Below are 13,760 nucleotides of genomic sequence, written 5' to 3' on the forward strand. Positions count from 1 at the left end.
TGTAAGGTGGGGGGGGGCCCTGGTTGCTGGATTGGCTAATGGTGCCAAAAAATCGTTATGACATCATAAAGTGGCCAAAATCTGATCAGCTCATTTTCAGACAGGTTTTTATAGGAATGGATCAGGACAAACAGAGAGAATCTTTTTTCCTGGAACTTTCAGAATCTTAAATGTAATTTTACACATGTTGATGTAGAGAAGACATGAAAAAGTGGATTTTGCATAATAGGTGACCTTTAAGTAATTTCTTGTATTTATGTTCATATTTGAAATCCATTCTTTAATGAGGAAACATCTGAGATTTGACTTCACTTCTAATGACAGTGAATGCTCCATACAGTAGGTTATGTAAAGGTTTTTCTCTACCCAAGTTGTTTATGTTTGGGTTCTCTTGTGAGTATAGGTGTGTGTAGGCGTCTTACCCCATAAGCGTCCCAGCTTCTTTAGACTTGTAGATATCGCAGGTATGAAGAGGCCCGGTATGCTTGGCGGCTTCACACAGAGACTTGTGGAACTGGAACTGGATGACGAAGCTAACGAAGTACCTGATAAAAGATCATTATGTCATTAGTTTTGCTTTAAATTTAAGAAGAAAGAAAACATCAATCACGTCAATTCTGCCTGAGGGCGATTCATTTTCTTTGTAGCCAGTCAAGGAGCCACATTTATCTTATCTTGACAAAGTTCACTGGAGCTGTTTTCCATCTGTTCGTGTTCATGCTTGTTCTGCAGAATCAGGAACATTTACCTCACGTATGGCACGTTAGCGGGGATGTGGAACTTTGCCCCCGGGTCAAAGTCATCCTCAGTACGGGTTACAGGTGGAGACAGTCCCTGGTATTTCATTCTGCGAAGCAACAAAGAAAAATCTAGTTGTTATAAAAGTAAACCATTTACAAATGTATTAATTTATTACAGTCAATCTGCTCCTCACTGATAACTTTTTTTTAATTAATAATTGATTAGAAATTCTAGATGATGAGTATTGCACTTTGTTTTGTGAGGAACTTCACCTGAGGTTCCACCACTCTTTGTTGTATTCACTCGATGGGATGCGCCCGTCAAATACCTTCCATCTCCACTGATCCATCAGATAACCAAAAGGCAGGAAGGCGATTTTGTCAAGCGCCATGCTCATCAGGAAGTTGATATCACTCTCTATAGGAATGGACAGAAACACAAGATCATCAGCATCGTTACAACATCACAAGTTTCCACAGAACTGCACGGTACTAACGGTCACTCACCATAGTTGCTCTCTGCTTTGTCCAGGAGGCCGATGCTCTGCAGATGTTTGGGCGTGGACACGGACAGGGCGAGCACGTCGCCGATGGCCTCGTGGAAGCCGGGGTTGGCTCCATCGCGGAAGGACACGGGCTGGTCTTTGTACTGCAGGAAGTACTGGACGTGACCCATCTCATGGTGAACCGTGATCAGGTCGTCCATGGTCACAACAGTGCACTGTTTGATTCTGGAGACATAAACAAGGTCTAATTACAGAAAGAACTACCAATTGATGGGTTTTTTCTTGCTATAACACATAAAAACAGTATTATTCGGACACCTTTAGCCTACGTTTATTTGATTTTTCCACTCTTGCATGACAAAGCAGAAACCTCTGGTGCTGACAGGTGAAGCCAACTCGACTGCCAATAATTGCAGTTCCTTAAATTGCCACTAGAGGCTTGTTCCAAAAGCACGTGAATCCCCATAGCCCCCAATGGCAAAATGGCAAACTTAACAGCAAAATAAACATGTCTTGAACAAAATATAATTGTTTGTATCTATAGATTATTTACTCATTTATGACAACCTGTTAAAATTCATGTTATGTTGAGGATGAGACTCAACCCATTAGTAGATTTGTCAGGACTACATCTATTTGTATTATGGACTTTCTACGACCTATAAGCGGGAAAGACCATTTAATACTTTATTGTCCCTTCATCTATATGATTATACCGAATATAGCTTTTGTGGCAATAGATTAAAAAGCATTAAGAGTTTTTGATTAAATAGTATTATACTGTATTTACACTACATGAGGAACTACAGTCAAGGTTATCAGTTTCTTAAACTGAAATAAATCACAAGTTGCTGCTTATTCAACTTCCATATTACATTACATGTTGTGTTTTTACATCTACACTTATTTTCTTCTGATGTGTATGAATGTTAGGCAAGACCATCATGATGTCAGAGAGCACTGATGAACTTACCAGTTAAAAAAAAACAAGAAAAACTGACCTGAAGTCTTTTTTGTTGTAGAAGTCCCATGCAGAGGCGTGACACACCACCTCGCGTCCGTCAGACGGCTTCTCCAACATGGATTTGTTCCAGAACTCTTCTGGCATTCTGATCAGACCCAGAGAGGTGAAGAAATTGTCTGATTCCTCAAACATTCTCTTGGCGTCCCATCCCTGAGCGAGAAAAAAAGAACATCAGTAAAGATGTGAGTGTGAATGTATATAAGCAGTTTTCCCTGGAAATGAGGTATTTCACATTTGGACAAAGCAACATCTACGTTTTAGAAAATGTGTGACTGCACAAAGTCTAAACAGAGGAGGTAACGTACCATTGAAAATATGAACACAGAATATATATTAATGTTTTTTGTACACTTTATGTCAGTTATGGATGTCTGCTGTTTTATCCTCCACTCTGGACGCCATCCAAGTTTCTCATTTATTGTTGCGCGAGTGTGTGAGTGTGTTTTCTTTGATTGTCCTCATATATTTATGTGTGAAAGAAAGCTGTGATCATTATGGCTCTTGCGTTCATTCACCTGGGCCACCATGGCAGGAGTGGCATCGACCTGACTGGCATCTGGGTAGGGCATGACCAAATCCATGATGCCAGACCACGTCTGCGCCCACATGTTGCCTGAAAGGACAGAAGAAGGCATTCGTATATATTTTTTTTTCTTCAAATTTATGGGGCAAGTCATTCTCCTACGGTGTTAAACCGGGTGGGCTTTGTGGCTTTGAGTCAGTCCAATCGCTAACTCTGAGGAACTGTCACACACAATCTCACACCTGATGCCTCTGAAAGCAAATTCAATCCTGTCTAAATCCAAATGCATCTACCAGCCAACGACAGATTATCAATGGGGTATTCTTCCACACAAAAGGAGCATTTGGGCTAGAGTGTTAGGATCCTTTAAATTCCAAAGGGACATTTCTGAAAGCAGCCCCCAAACTTTGTACTTAATCACAGTGTAGCTTTATGAAAAGGAGTCCCAAAGCTGCTTACCCAGCAGATGAGCAGGGATGGGTCCCTTCAGGTTGATGCGCTCAGAGCCATACTTTTTAAACAGAGACCTGCGGACGTAGGCGTGCACGTTCTGATAGAGCGGCTCCAGCTCCTTCCACAGAGCCTCCAGGTCCTCCTCAAAGGTGGGGGTCTCGTACAGGGAGCGCCAGAAAGCCCCATTGTCAGAGTGGCCTACAGACAGCGCCAGGGAGACAAGCATTCATCAGTGACGTTTATTTAATAAGAGTATAATAATGATAATGTAATACAATACTTTTATGCAAACGTTTTAAGCCAATATCCCTGAAACCGACTATTTAAGGTATTTAGACGTAGCCTCTTTTTTTTTTTTTTAACAAAACACAGAATGATATCCTTATTGTTCACAAAATGTATTTATGTTTTTCTTTTGTTATTCTGTCATTAAATCTGCCAAACTGTATGGGATAATATAATTTCACTAATATTAAAAAGAGAAGAAGAGGGGAATCCAAAAACCATGTAAGTGGCCAGGTTAGTAACCAAATTAAAAAAAACTAGCAAAAAAGAATACAGAACATAAAATGACAAGATTATACCACTTTTATGTCCTTTCATTAATTTGCATGAAGGTTGTTCTTTGATGCTAGCTCTGAAAAATTCAATTGTCACACTATTCAAAAATACCAAGGTGGATGTAGAATTACTCGTTGAGGTCATACCATTGAGTTTGGCAGCTGTGTTGGCCAGTTCCACATATCTCTTGTAATCCTCGCGAAGCACTTTGCCGGCAACATCTCTCCATCCCTTCCAGGCAAACAACAGCTCGTCATAATCCCTGGACTCTGCCATGATCTTCTGGAGATCTGAAGGGAACCATATCATTGTACTCCTTGTATCAAATACCAATATTTGTTCCCTTTATGATTGACACACTCACCTGGATCCAGCGGGTGGCATGTACCATCATCTTTGCAAACCTTAGCCACACTGTACTTGGTCTCCATGTTGGATATAAGAGTGTTGTACTGAAAAGGCAAAGGAACCCACCATTAGATCGATTGTTCTTAAAAACAAACATTGTAATTATCAGGTCAGAGCCTTGGCTTTTAATAAGATATTGAATTGTTTTGCACAGAATTAGGTGGAGCTATAAATGAAAAGTTACTGAACGTACCTCTGGACCTATGAATATGTGCACAGCACTCTAACTACAGGCCCTTGTGTGCTAAGCTTTAATGGTTTTAGTTTGCTAGCTGCGGATTGGGATATCAGTTCAGTATCATGGAGCTAATGCGAAGCCCTGATGGGGTAAACCAATATAGAGCCCATTACAGTGTAAAGAATAAGCAAAGTCTAATTCTAAGGGGCATCACTTTTTAGTGTCGTCCAGAACGCTCTACTTCCCTTTTTCTTGTTGTGCTATTGCGGCATGTTTCTGAATTTTGGTTGGTTTTTTGTGTTTTTGGAGCAATATTTGGGTGTGTTGTCAAATTGAACAACGGGTGTCTTTCTTTATTCACTCATAAAAAGGCAATTTGCATTTGTTTTACCTGCAAAGCATTAAGTTGTTTTATATTTGATGCAAACATCAGGAATTTAGTGTAAGGGAAGCTTAGTACTTTAAACCTGTGCTGCATGTTAATGGTCTGGGACACAGTTCATTTTAACTTCCTCTAAGATCTAACTTTGTGTACTCTTGGTTAGCACCATTATCGCTTTTAGCTACCTAGTGTTTTGTTAGCTAGAACTAATGTATGCCTATCACTGTGAGTAAGCGTAACAGACACATTTCCCTCTATTAGGCGTCCATGTTCATCGTGTTACTGAGTTTTCTGCATCCCTGTTGCATGTCCAGTGACAATTGTTTATGGAAAGCACATTTTTGTTCCCAATTCAATTAAACCCATGAAACAATTTCTATACAGCAGTTATATATAATCGTGAAACTAAACCCAGTTCCCTCCACACCTCCTCCAGTTCTGCCTTGGACAGCGCGGCCCTCTCAATGTCGCTGAGTTTCTTGACGATGCGTTTGACCGAGCTGTCCGTGAAGTCGGTGGTGTCGTACTGACGGGCCTTCTCTCCGTACTGCAGGGTGTGGGCCGACATCTCCAGGCTGTTCTTCAGCTGAAAAGGGATAATGAATACTCTTTATTTGTCTGTTCTTACATTATGTAGCAGTGGAAGCAGGCTAATTGCATGGATGAAATGCACAGATGATACATGCATGAATACATTGGTTGATTAGAGCAGTGCTTCTCAAACCTTTTTCAGTAATGTACCCCCTTTGAAACATTTTCTCAGCCAAGTACCCCCTGACCAACCCCGAACAATTTTGATAGAAAAAGCCATATATATATATATAATTACAATATAGTAATGTTCCATCAGTGTGTGATTTATTAACTCCTTCATGCATGAATTACAACAAACTAAGGATATTTTCATCTTTATGCATGAGACATTTTTTTTAAACAGATTTTTAAGTAATATATGTTTAACAAACCAATGAACAAAATTATATATTATGCAAAAACTATAAAATACAATACACAAATATTATAATAAAATCCACTGTGGTGCCTGATGTGCAACTATATCATCAGAAACCCCATGCATATCCAAAAAAACAGCATTAAATTAGCAGTCTCTAATGTAGTGACCACAATGCATCAAAGGTTTTTTTTTTTAAAAACGTTGTAACTGAAAAATGTTTTGCAATTATAAACAAACCATGTAATAACACTGCAATTACACTATTTAGGAGTTTTAGGTCCGATGCCTCCAGTACTTTGGCTGATGTTGTGGAGGCTTTTCGCATCATCTCTTGCGAGGATTTGTACTCCGGTGGCTTACCAACATGACACAGGTGTTTGGTGCTGAGATGTCTCTGGAGGTGCGCTGGTTTCATCGAGCTGTTGGCTAGTTTCTCCCCACAGAAAAAAACACAATGCCTGGGGCGGGCTGCCTTTTGTTGACGTGAATCCCATCAAAGCATAAGCCTCATGATATTGACGGCATTTTGTTGGCTCAATTTTGGCTTTGTTTTTTTCTCCGTTGTCCACGTTCCCTGCTGTAGTGCTGCTACGTTTTTAACCACGGTTCCATTTCAATGTCTATTTGTTATAATCTAATATTGCAACTGGCTTCCCGCTAGGCGTGGTTCCGGGCTAGAGCCTGATTTAGCTCTGGTTCTTCTGGGTTTCAACCGCAGCGGAGACGGCTTTCAGTACCAAAACCCGGTTCTTAGCTGTCCCCACTGCCCGGCAATAACCAATACTTCACACTTACGCCGGAGGGGGGCGAAATTAACCTGAGCAATAACATTTAATGGCAAGCACGGCGAGTTGTAACAAGCAGTAGCGCAGAGCAAAGTGACTAGAACGTGACCACACACTTATAAAAACAGAGAACAGCAGTTAAGCACCAGAACGGATCTTGAACCCTTCTGTGGTTCTAGGAATATTTTATATAAAATTTTGTTTTCTATTTAGCTTATTGTACTATGATTATTTTTGTAATCATGCATGGTATTTTTTTAATTAACCCTTTTTTTTTTATCTCAAGTACCCCCTGCAATACCCCAACGTACCCCCAGGGGTCCGCGTTAGGGCTGCACGATTTTGAGAAAAAATCTAATTGCGATTTTTCTGACAAATATTGCGTTTGCGATTCGAATTGCGATATTAAGCGACCCAACGGAAGTTTATTGTAAAATGCGGCCATAACTCCGGCTAGGAAGGTCGTATCAACGTACTCCCGTCTCTAGCACCCCCGCAGCCCGAGCTACGAGTGAAAGAACTAAACTTACATGAAACTTCCGTTGGGTTGCTTTAAAGTCAAGCTTCAGTTTAAGATTCACCCTGTAATAGATGTCAAACATATGATGGAGCATTACTAACCTGACTCAGATGGTTTGTTTCACCAAACCATCTAGGAAAGCTCCATTGGAAGCCATTTGGAAAGGGCAGGCACTTTCAAAAATACTTGGCAGGTGATTGGATCAATCTGTCTATCACCTTCTATCATGGGCCACTTCTGATTGATTAACAATGGCTAGTACATGTGGAGCACAGCACTTCTGATTGGTGTGGATGACTGACACACAAGAAGAAAAAAAAAAATGTGTCAAAAAAAATCGCAGGCTTTGCGATTTGATAATCGCATCATTTCAAATCACGATTTTGATTTAAAATCGATTAATCGTTCAGCCCTAGTCCGCGTACCCCCATTTGAGAATCATTGCTCTACACGAGCCATGGCTGTGTCAACAGCTTTATTTAACGGTGTGAGTGTGGAGGACAAATGCACGGCGGCATCTTGGTCAACGCCAGGCCCCTTCATAAAGTTTTGTCTCTTGGAAATGTCCGGCCCCTTTTCATCGTTTGTGCTTGCTGGGGCAACACAGGACTGGTGAGGAGGGAGGGGGGCTGTGGGTCAGTGGGCATCTGACCCCCTCCCCGGGCGTAATGCGCTTACGTTTTTCCCCGGGCCCCTGGCCCCGGGGGACGTGACGCGCACATGGGGCCATTGGGGCTGGAAGACTCTTTCCCCCTGNGCCTGTAGAAATGTTGGGTCAAAAATAATGCATACAATAGCACAGATGCCTTCACCACGAATGGCTACAAAAATATCTCATATCCCAAGCTTATTATCAACGAGCTGATGTTGCAGCTGAAATGTTCTCCAGGTCACAAAGTCAACCTCACATGATGATGTGATACCAGTTTTCAAGCACAGTAAATATTCTCTTCCCAGCGTATATGATGGGACCAAGGTGATTATGTAGTAGGCTACATGGTTTTAATAATACTTTTGCCTTTCAATGTTTGCCATTTCAAACCATGAGCATGGTTTAAATAATATTTGCCTTGATTTACAATATGTTAACCTTCATTATAGTCCTTGACAGCGGTCTGTACTGCTGTATTAACAACGTGTCACAGGTTAAGAATTTACAATCAGAATCGAGTATTCAACTAAGCCCTGTAATACAAGTTGTTAGTAGCCCTAAGGCCCCCCACATTGCCCTTCACTGGATGCATAATGAGCTGCACTAAACTACATTTTAACATTTAAAATACCTAGCTATTCTTTTGCGGTTATTTTGGTGAAAGTAACTAAAAAGTAACTAAAGTAGTGTAACTCATTACATTTCAGAGACAGTAATATTGTAATGTAACTTATTACTTTCAAAAGAGAGTAATAAGTCATATGTAATATATTACATTTTGGAAGTAACTTGCCCAACACTGATTGGGACACAGTGGACACTATTGAGTGGTGTGGAAAGAACCACCTGAGCTCAGTATTGCCAAGATAAAGACAAGGAAATTATGGTTGCCAAGCAATTTGGGGAAGACATAAATGGTCTTTTACCGCTTTCTCCCTCCTCACTGCTATTGGAGCAAACCAGCCTGCATTTCCACCAGTTTCGAGCTGAATCATCGAGATGAAGAATGTGCCATTTACAAAGGGCTTTGCATTGGAAGTGCATTGGACAGCAGAAAGCTTACACATCTTCCGGCGCAGACTAAAAACTCATCTCTTTCGACTCCACTTCGAGCGATAGAATTACAAACAAAGAATTATTAACAAAGCACTTATATACTAATAAAGGACTGGCTTATCTAAAGCCAGTTGAGTAGCACTTGAAATGTTTTAGCTCTATGAAAGCTGATGTACTTATATGATTCTGTTTTCTCCAAGTTTGTATCTTCTTGGTCGAATGCACTTATTGTAAGTTGCTTTGGATAAAAGCGTCAGCTAAATGCAATGTAATGGAAGTAGTTGCAAGATGGCAGATTGCACTGATTACCTGCAAGCTCTTATTATAATATTTAACAATATTAGTTGTTATCCAAAAGACAATCATAAACCAACTGTTAATGTTAAGATGTATCAGAAAATTATGTGAAGACTATCCTCTCATCTAATATCTTCTGTTTGGTTTTCTTAAAAATGACCAACAGATGCTTGCGTGCCTTTTTCTCCCTTGTTATAACTGCTTTAACTGCAACACGTCTCCATCTGTACCTTGATGTGTTTCTTGACACCTCCACCAACACATCTTCCCTCTTGGATCAATAAAGTGCTTTATCTGTCTATTGAGGGCAAGGACAGAACAGCGAAACAATCATAGCTCAAGGATCATATTTGAGAAATGACTTTATGTTCATGTACACTCTTATATGGCCTCGTTGGATGTCAGGAGCTTTTCTTTACGGCACTCTTAAAGGTCATGGACGGAGGTGTTTCTATGTGTAATGACAGTGCTGGGACAATAGATGGATTTAAGGCTGCTCTGAATGGATTTGACACATTGATTTGCTCCAATTTAAAACGAACTACTGCTGTATTGTGACAGCACTTTCTGTCCAATTGGCAGCACCTCTGCCATTTGATTGCCTCTTTCTTTTTACTGTGTTTGAACCCTGTTAAAGTTGAGAAATCACACTGCATATTGGGCTGGCTCAGTTACACTTGGTAAACATTTTCATACTGTTGAGTTTACCACATCCTGAGTGTTTCTTATCTGTGTCTTTCTCGCAGCCCTCACTAAAACAACATGCTGCAGAGGGAACACTGGAGACAGTGAGCTGAAGCATTAACTCTGACCTTTGTGCTCTCAATCTACGTCTTTTTCTCAATCGTTTTTTCCCAGCTTTCCTACACCCATCCATCCTCCCAGATAATCATTCTCAAGCAAAGAAGCACAATAAAGATACCAACATGCCGATTCCCTTTTCTTCAAGGTCTTGTTGTTATTCAAGCTGCAAGGAATATTGTGATTTGTAAAGAGGTTACATTGCCTTTTCAATTATTATACGTTTATACTGATTTACACTTTGAACACCTAACCTGTACAAAGTATAACTGGACTTGAAAACAACACCAAGGGTTTATATCCACAATAAAAAAGCACATACTCATTGATTTAGCTTTTAAAAGCTAAGTGAGTATCTCGTTAAATATAGAGGTAGAAATTGTTGAATTAGTAGAAGAAGTAAAAAAACGTTCCCAAAGGATTTGTACGGTTATATATATAAGGTAGTTCTCCAACTTCTCATTCGAATCACACAGAAAAGCTGGCAGTGAAGCGAGCCTCAGGTCTGATTGTGACACTTGAAGGCAGCTGATGGTATTTCATTCTGGGGTTCAAAGGACATGAGCCATTGATATCCACTCATCAGTTTATATTTAGCTTGATTAGAAGCATGTGAACCGATCCTCACTCTGCTTGATCTTCCACATTTCTAACGTGAGCCAAATCACCCTCACCTCCAAGCCTGGGAGGCAGATTTGCATGCATGCTTTGTGTGCTCAGGGCCCAATGTACATTTAATATGCCACCTTATTACAATAATCACAGTGTTAAGCAATATATTTAGAGTGCAGTTGGAACATTCTTTTCTCTCAGTGTGAATCAACCCGCTCTCCCTGGCTGCCAGTTTAGATGCAGCTCAGGGCTCTGATCCACTTTGATCCCATCTTTGATCTGCCCATGCTCCTACATTACATCTAAAATCCCACTCATCTTCCACCTTACTACATTCCGGAGAGAAGAACAAATTCTGCAGTGTGACCCTGTTGACTCTGGTGAGGTGGGGGCTCCACATCCACACCTATTCAATGTGTGAGGAGACCAAAGCCTGGACAGTGTACTGAAATCCTGTTGTGACAGCTGTCCAAGCAAACGCATACAGAGGCTTTGGCCAATTTGCTTTTGCAAGTTTTTATGACAGAATAAGCTTGTTTTGTTCGCACATAGCCATGAATATGGATGTATTGACTCTTATGCCTGAAGGCAAATAAACAGTCTTTCACACTCTGCAGTTTTATTGCAGTCTGCTGCCTGGCTGTACACTTCTCCTGCTTTATTGCCAGTATCCTCTCCCCCTCGTCTACAATGTTTATGCAAATGTTTCACAGGTGTATGCTGAGATGAAAACCATAAAGTGTTTCAAATGTTTCATATCTTGTCTCCACACATTTCTTTTCAGATAAGGCTGCCAATTTGGCCAATTTGGATAATTTTGATAACTGCATCCTATGAATCCATCTGAAGACATTTTATCAAGTAGAAAATATCATAAAACACAGTTAAACAAACGAAAAGACAACCAAATGCCATGCAAGGCCCCCTAGAAATGTTTTCGAAACTTGGAGACGCTCGCACCGCAGGCATCCAGATTTGTTTTGTATTTCAGAAAAACACAAGCTGAGTTGGCTGCGTTGGGAGGAAACTGAGCATGTCAATTTGGAGAGAAATGAATAAGTGGTGATCTCCAAATCAAGCAGGGCTCAGCTCCACAGAGACCTTTGACCACGCATTCATTTACAGTGACGTGGTGCCAACGCTGGCGAGAACTGATTCAACGGGCCAATTTCATATTTCATATTTCATAGCAGCATGAGAGAAAGGTTGCCCTCCAAGCTCTGAGGCTCCAGGAGCTGACTCACCTGAAGCTCTGAGTTGTGGTCTGTGATGTTGGTGTTGTAGTTCCAGCTGGCGGAGGTGCTCATGAAGAACACCTCCTCGGCAGTGCTGTTGTAATCGTTGAGGAACCTCAGGGCATCGCCCATGGTGTTCTGATACGCCCCTGGCAGCCAGCTCTCTGGCAGAGCCTCACAGAGTCCACACACTGGCAGCAGCAGCAGCACTGACCACAGCAACCTGTCCATGCCAGTGGCCATGGTGAGCCGCTACCCAAGGAAAAAAAAAACATGGAGAAAAACTTTAAAAGAGTTGGAAGGAGCTAAAAATACACTTTCTCCCAAGAAGTGAGAGAACACCTTCCCCCGGGAGCTGCTGTCTCATCCGCTCCCTCGCCTGGCTGCTGGTGAAATGCACAGAAGCCAATGAGAGCTTCTTTTTAAGTGTCAGTTTAACCCTGCCCACACTGCCTTCCCTCTTTCCACTTACTTACTACCTCCGTCCCTCCTCCTCCCTCCTGCTGCTTCCCGTTCAGCAGCCGGGATTCGGATGGATGCCGGTATCTTTGATCAAATATAAGTTTGCATAACTGTACCAGATGTGAGATGATATGACACACCAGTGCAGCCTGCCTGTGGAGTGGCGGATCCTCACTAACCAGCACTGAGCGTCTGGGAGGGATTCCTACACTTTGCTCTCTGTTCCCTCCTTCAGCTTAGTGACAACCGAGGGAGGGGGGTTATAAAAGCCAGGGGAAATAAAAGAGAGGATTGGGGAATGAAACAAGAGGGGGGTGAGGCTGAGATTTGGAAAGGCTGTAAGAGATTAGCACAAAGAATGACAGAGGAACAAAATGGTGAAAGGGGCTCACCTTGAGTTGTGTCTTTGTGCAGCACATCTTCTTTCTCCCTGATCAGAGGAAAGAAAACATACAGCACATCCTTACAAATGGAAACATGTTTTATGTGATACGGATTCCCACACAATCCTGCAACAACCCCAATAAGAGACAGCTGATGGGTCTTTTTGAAGAACAAGGAGGTTCACAGCTGTCAGGCAGTGGAGGGGTCTCAAGCTGTCTCCATTCTTCTCTATAGCCAAATCTTTATTGTATAGATAGTCCCACTATACTGTAGTTTAAAAAGCAGTCAGTGCAAGTGATACATTTCATATCAGTCAATGGCAGAATTACACTATTTCGTCATTTAAGTTGCGCTGACGGCCTTTTTTCATTTCATATAAGTGTTATTTTTTGTTACACATTTAAATAATGAATTCTCATTTATTACTTTATTTTAAAGCAAATTGCACCTGTTTTAGATAATATATTTATTTTGATGGTGATTTGCAGTGGTTGTTATTTGTATTGTTAATGCATTTTATTATATTTACACTAGCCTATTTATTGCTATTTATTAAATAAAAACTGTTATGAGCACTTACAATGTCTCATTTGTAGATACAGAATACAGACACAATGAATCTTTTAGTAATATATTTATGTTCCTCTAGTTTAAATTAATCATAACAGTATTTAAAACAATGTATGCTGGTCACCGTGAATCCTGTAAGCTTCACAGCATGGTATAATTTAATACTATCATTAAACCAACATGTGATAGATGGATGCGTTTTTTTTTTTCATTTATTGGCCCCCCTCAGAAAATAAAACTGGCCCCAGGCCTGGCCCCCCGGGTTCAAATGGGCTAGAACCGCCACTGTTGCAGATGTACAGACATCCTTGCGAGCTTGGCAAAATATGCACACCCTAAAAACAGAGAACTTTTAAATACAGGAAGTGGCGTAATTAAGTAAATGTAAGACCAAATAATAGAGGGAGGTGGGCGATTGAGACCTTACCATTTAGAGATATTTTTCCTAGCTTTAGATTCCAATTAGTTTTTTGGGCTTTTTGTTTGGGTGTAGTATATAAAACGGAGTATTCTGTATTATTGTCTTGCTTGTTTTAAGAAGCCGTTATATATGTTCCCTTTGTTTGTTCCAGTTTAATTGGTTCAGGATTAGTCTCCTTTTGTGAGGTAATCTTGTTCAGTTTTGGAGTGCAGAGCCTCCAGCCATTAAAAGCCCA

The 13,760-nt window shown here is 40.9% G+C and overlaps 1 protein-coding gene across 1 annotated transcript in view; it reads right to left on the reverse strand.

Moving 5' to 3' along the window:
* ace (angiotensin I converting enzyme (peptidyl-dipeptidase A) 1) overlaps nucleotides 1-12,944 on the reverse strand; it is a 15,518-nt gene extending 2,574 nt beyond the window's left edge. Inside the window, exons 1-13 of the mRNA XM_010795596.1 lie at nucleotides 12,543-12,944; nucleotides 11,645-11,940; nucleotides 10,316-10,385; nucleotides 5,203-5,361; nucleotides 4,172-4,259; nucleotides 3,954-4,097; nucleotides 3,253-3,444; nucleotides 2,786-2,883; nucleotides 2,248-2,420; nucleotides 1,248-1,471; nucleotides 1,014-1,158; nucleotides 749-847; nucleotides 423-545 (exon numbers count right to left, since the gene is read on the reverse strand). Of these exons, the coding sequence (XP_010793898.1) occupies nucleotides 423-545; nucleotides 749-847; nucleotides 1,014-1,158; nucleotides 1,248-1,471; nucleotides 2,248-2,420; nucleotides 2,786-2,883; nucleotides 3,253-3,444; nucleotides 3,954-4,097; nucleotides 4,172-4,259; nucleotides 5,203-5,361; nucleotides 10,316-10,385; nucleotides 11,645-11,940; nucleotides 12,543-12,569 (1,838 nt within the window). The 5' untranslated portion in view covers nucleotides 12,570-12,944. The remainder of the gene's footprint in view (nucleotides 1-422; nucleotides 546-748; nucleotides 848-1,013; nucleotides 1,159-1,247; nucleotides 1,472-2,247; nucleotides 2,421-2,785; nucleotides 2,884-3,252; nucleotides 3,445-3,953; nucleotides 4,098-4,171; nucleotides 4,260-5,202; nucleotides 5,362-10,315; nucleotides 10,386-11,644; nucleotides 11,941-12,542) is intronic.
* Between the last annotated feature and the right edge of the window lie 816 nt (nucleotides 12,945-13,760).

The sequence above is a fragment of the Notothenia coriiceps genome, unplaced genomic scaffold (assembly GCF_000735185.1).
Source record: "Notothenia coriiceps isolate Sejong01 unplaced genomic scaffold, NC01 NC01_scaffold00037246, whole genome shotgun sequence".
NCBI lineage: Eukaryota > Metazoa > Chordata > Actinopteri > Perciformes > Nototheniidae > Notothenia > Notothenia coriiceps.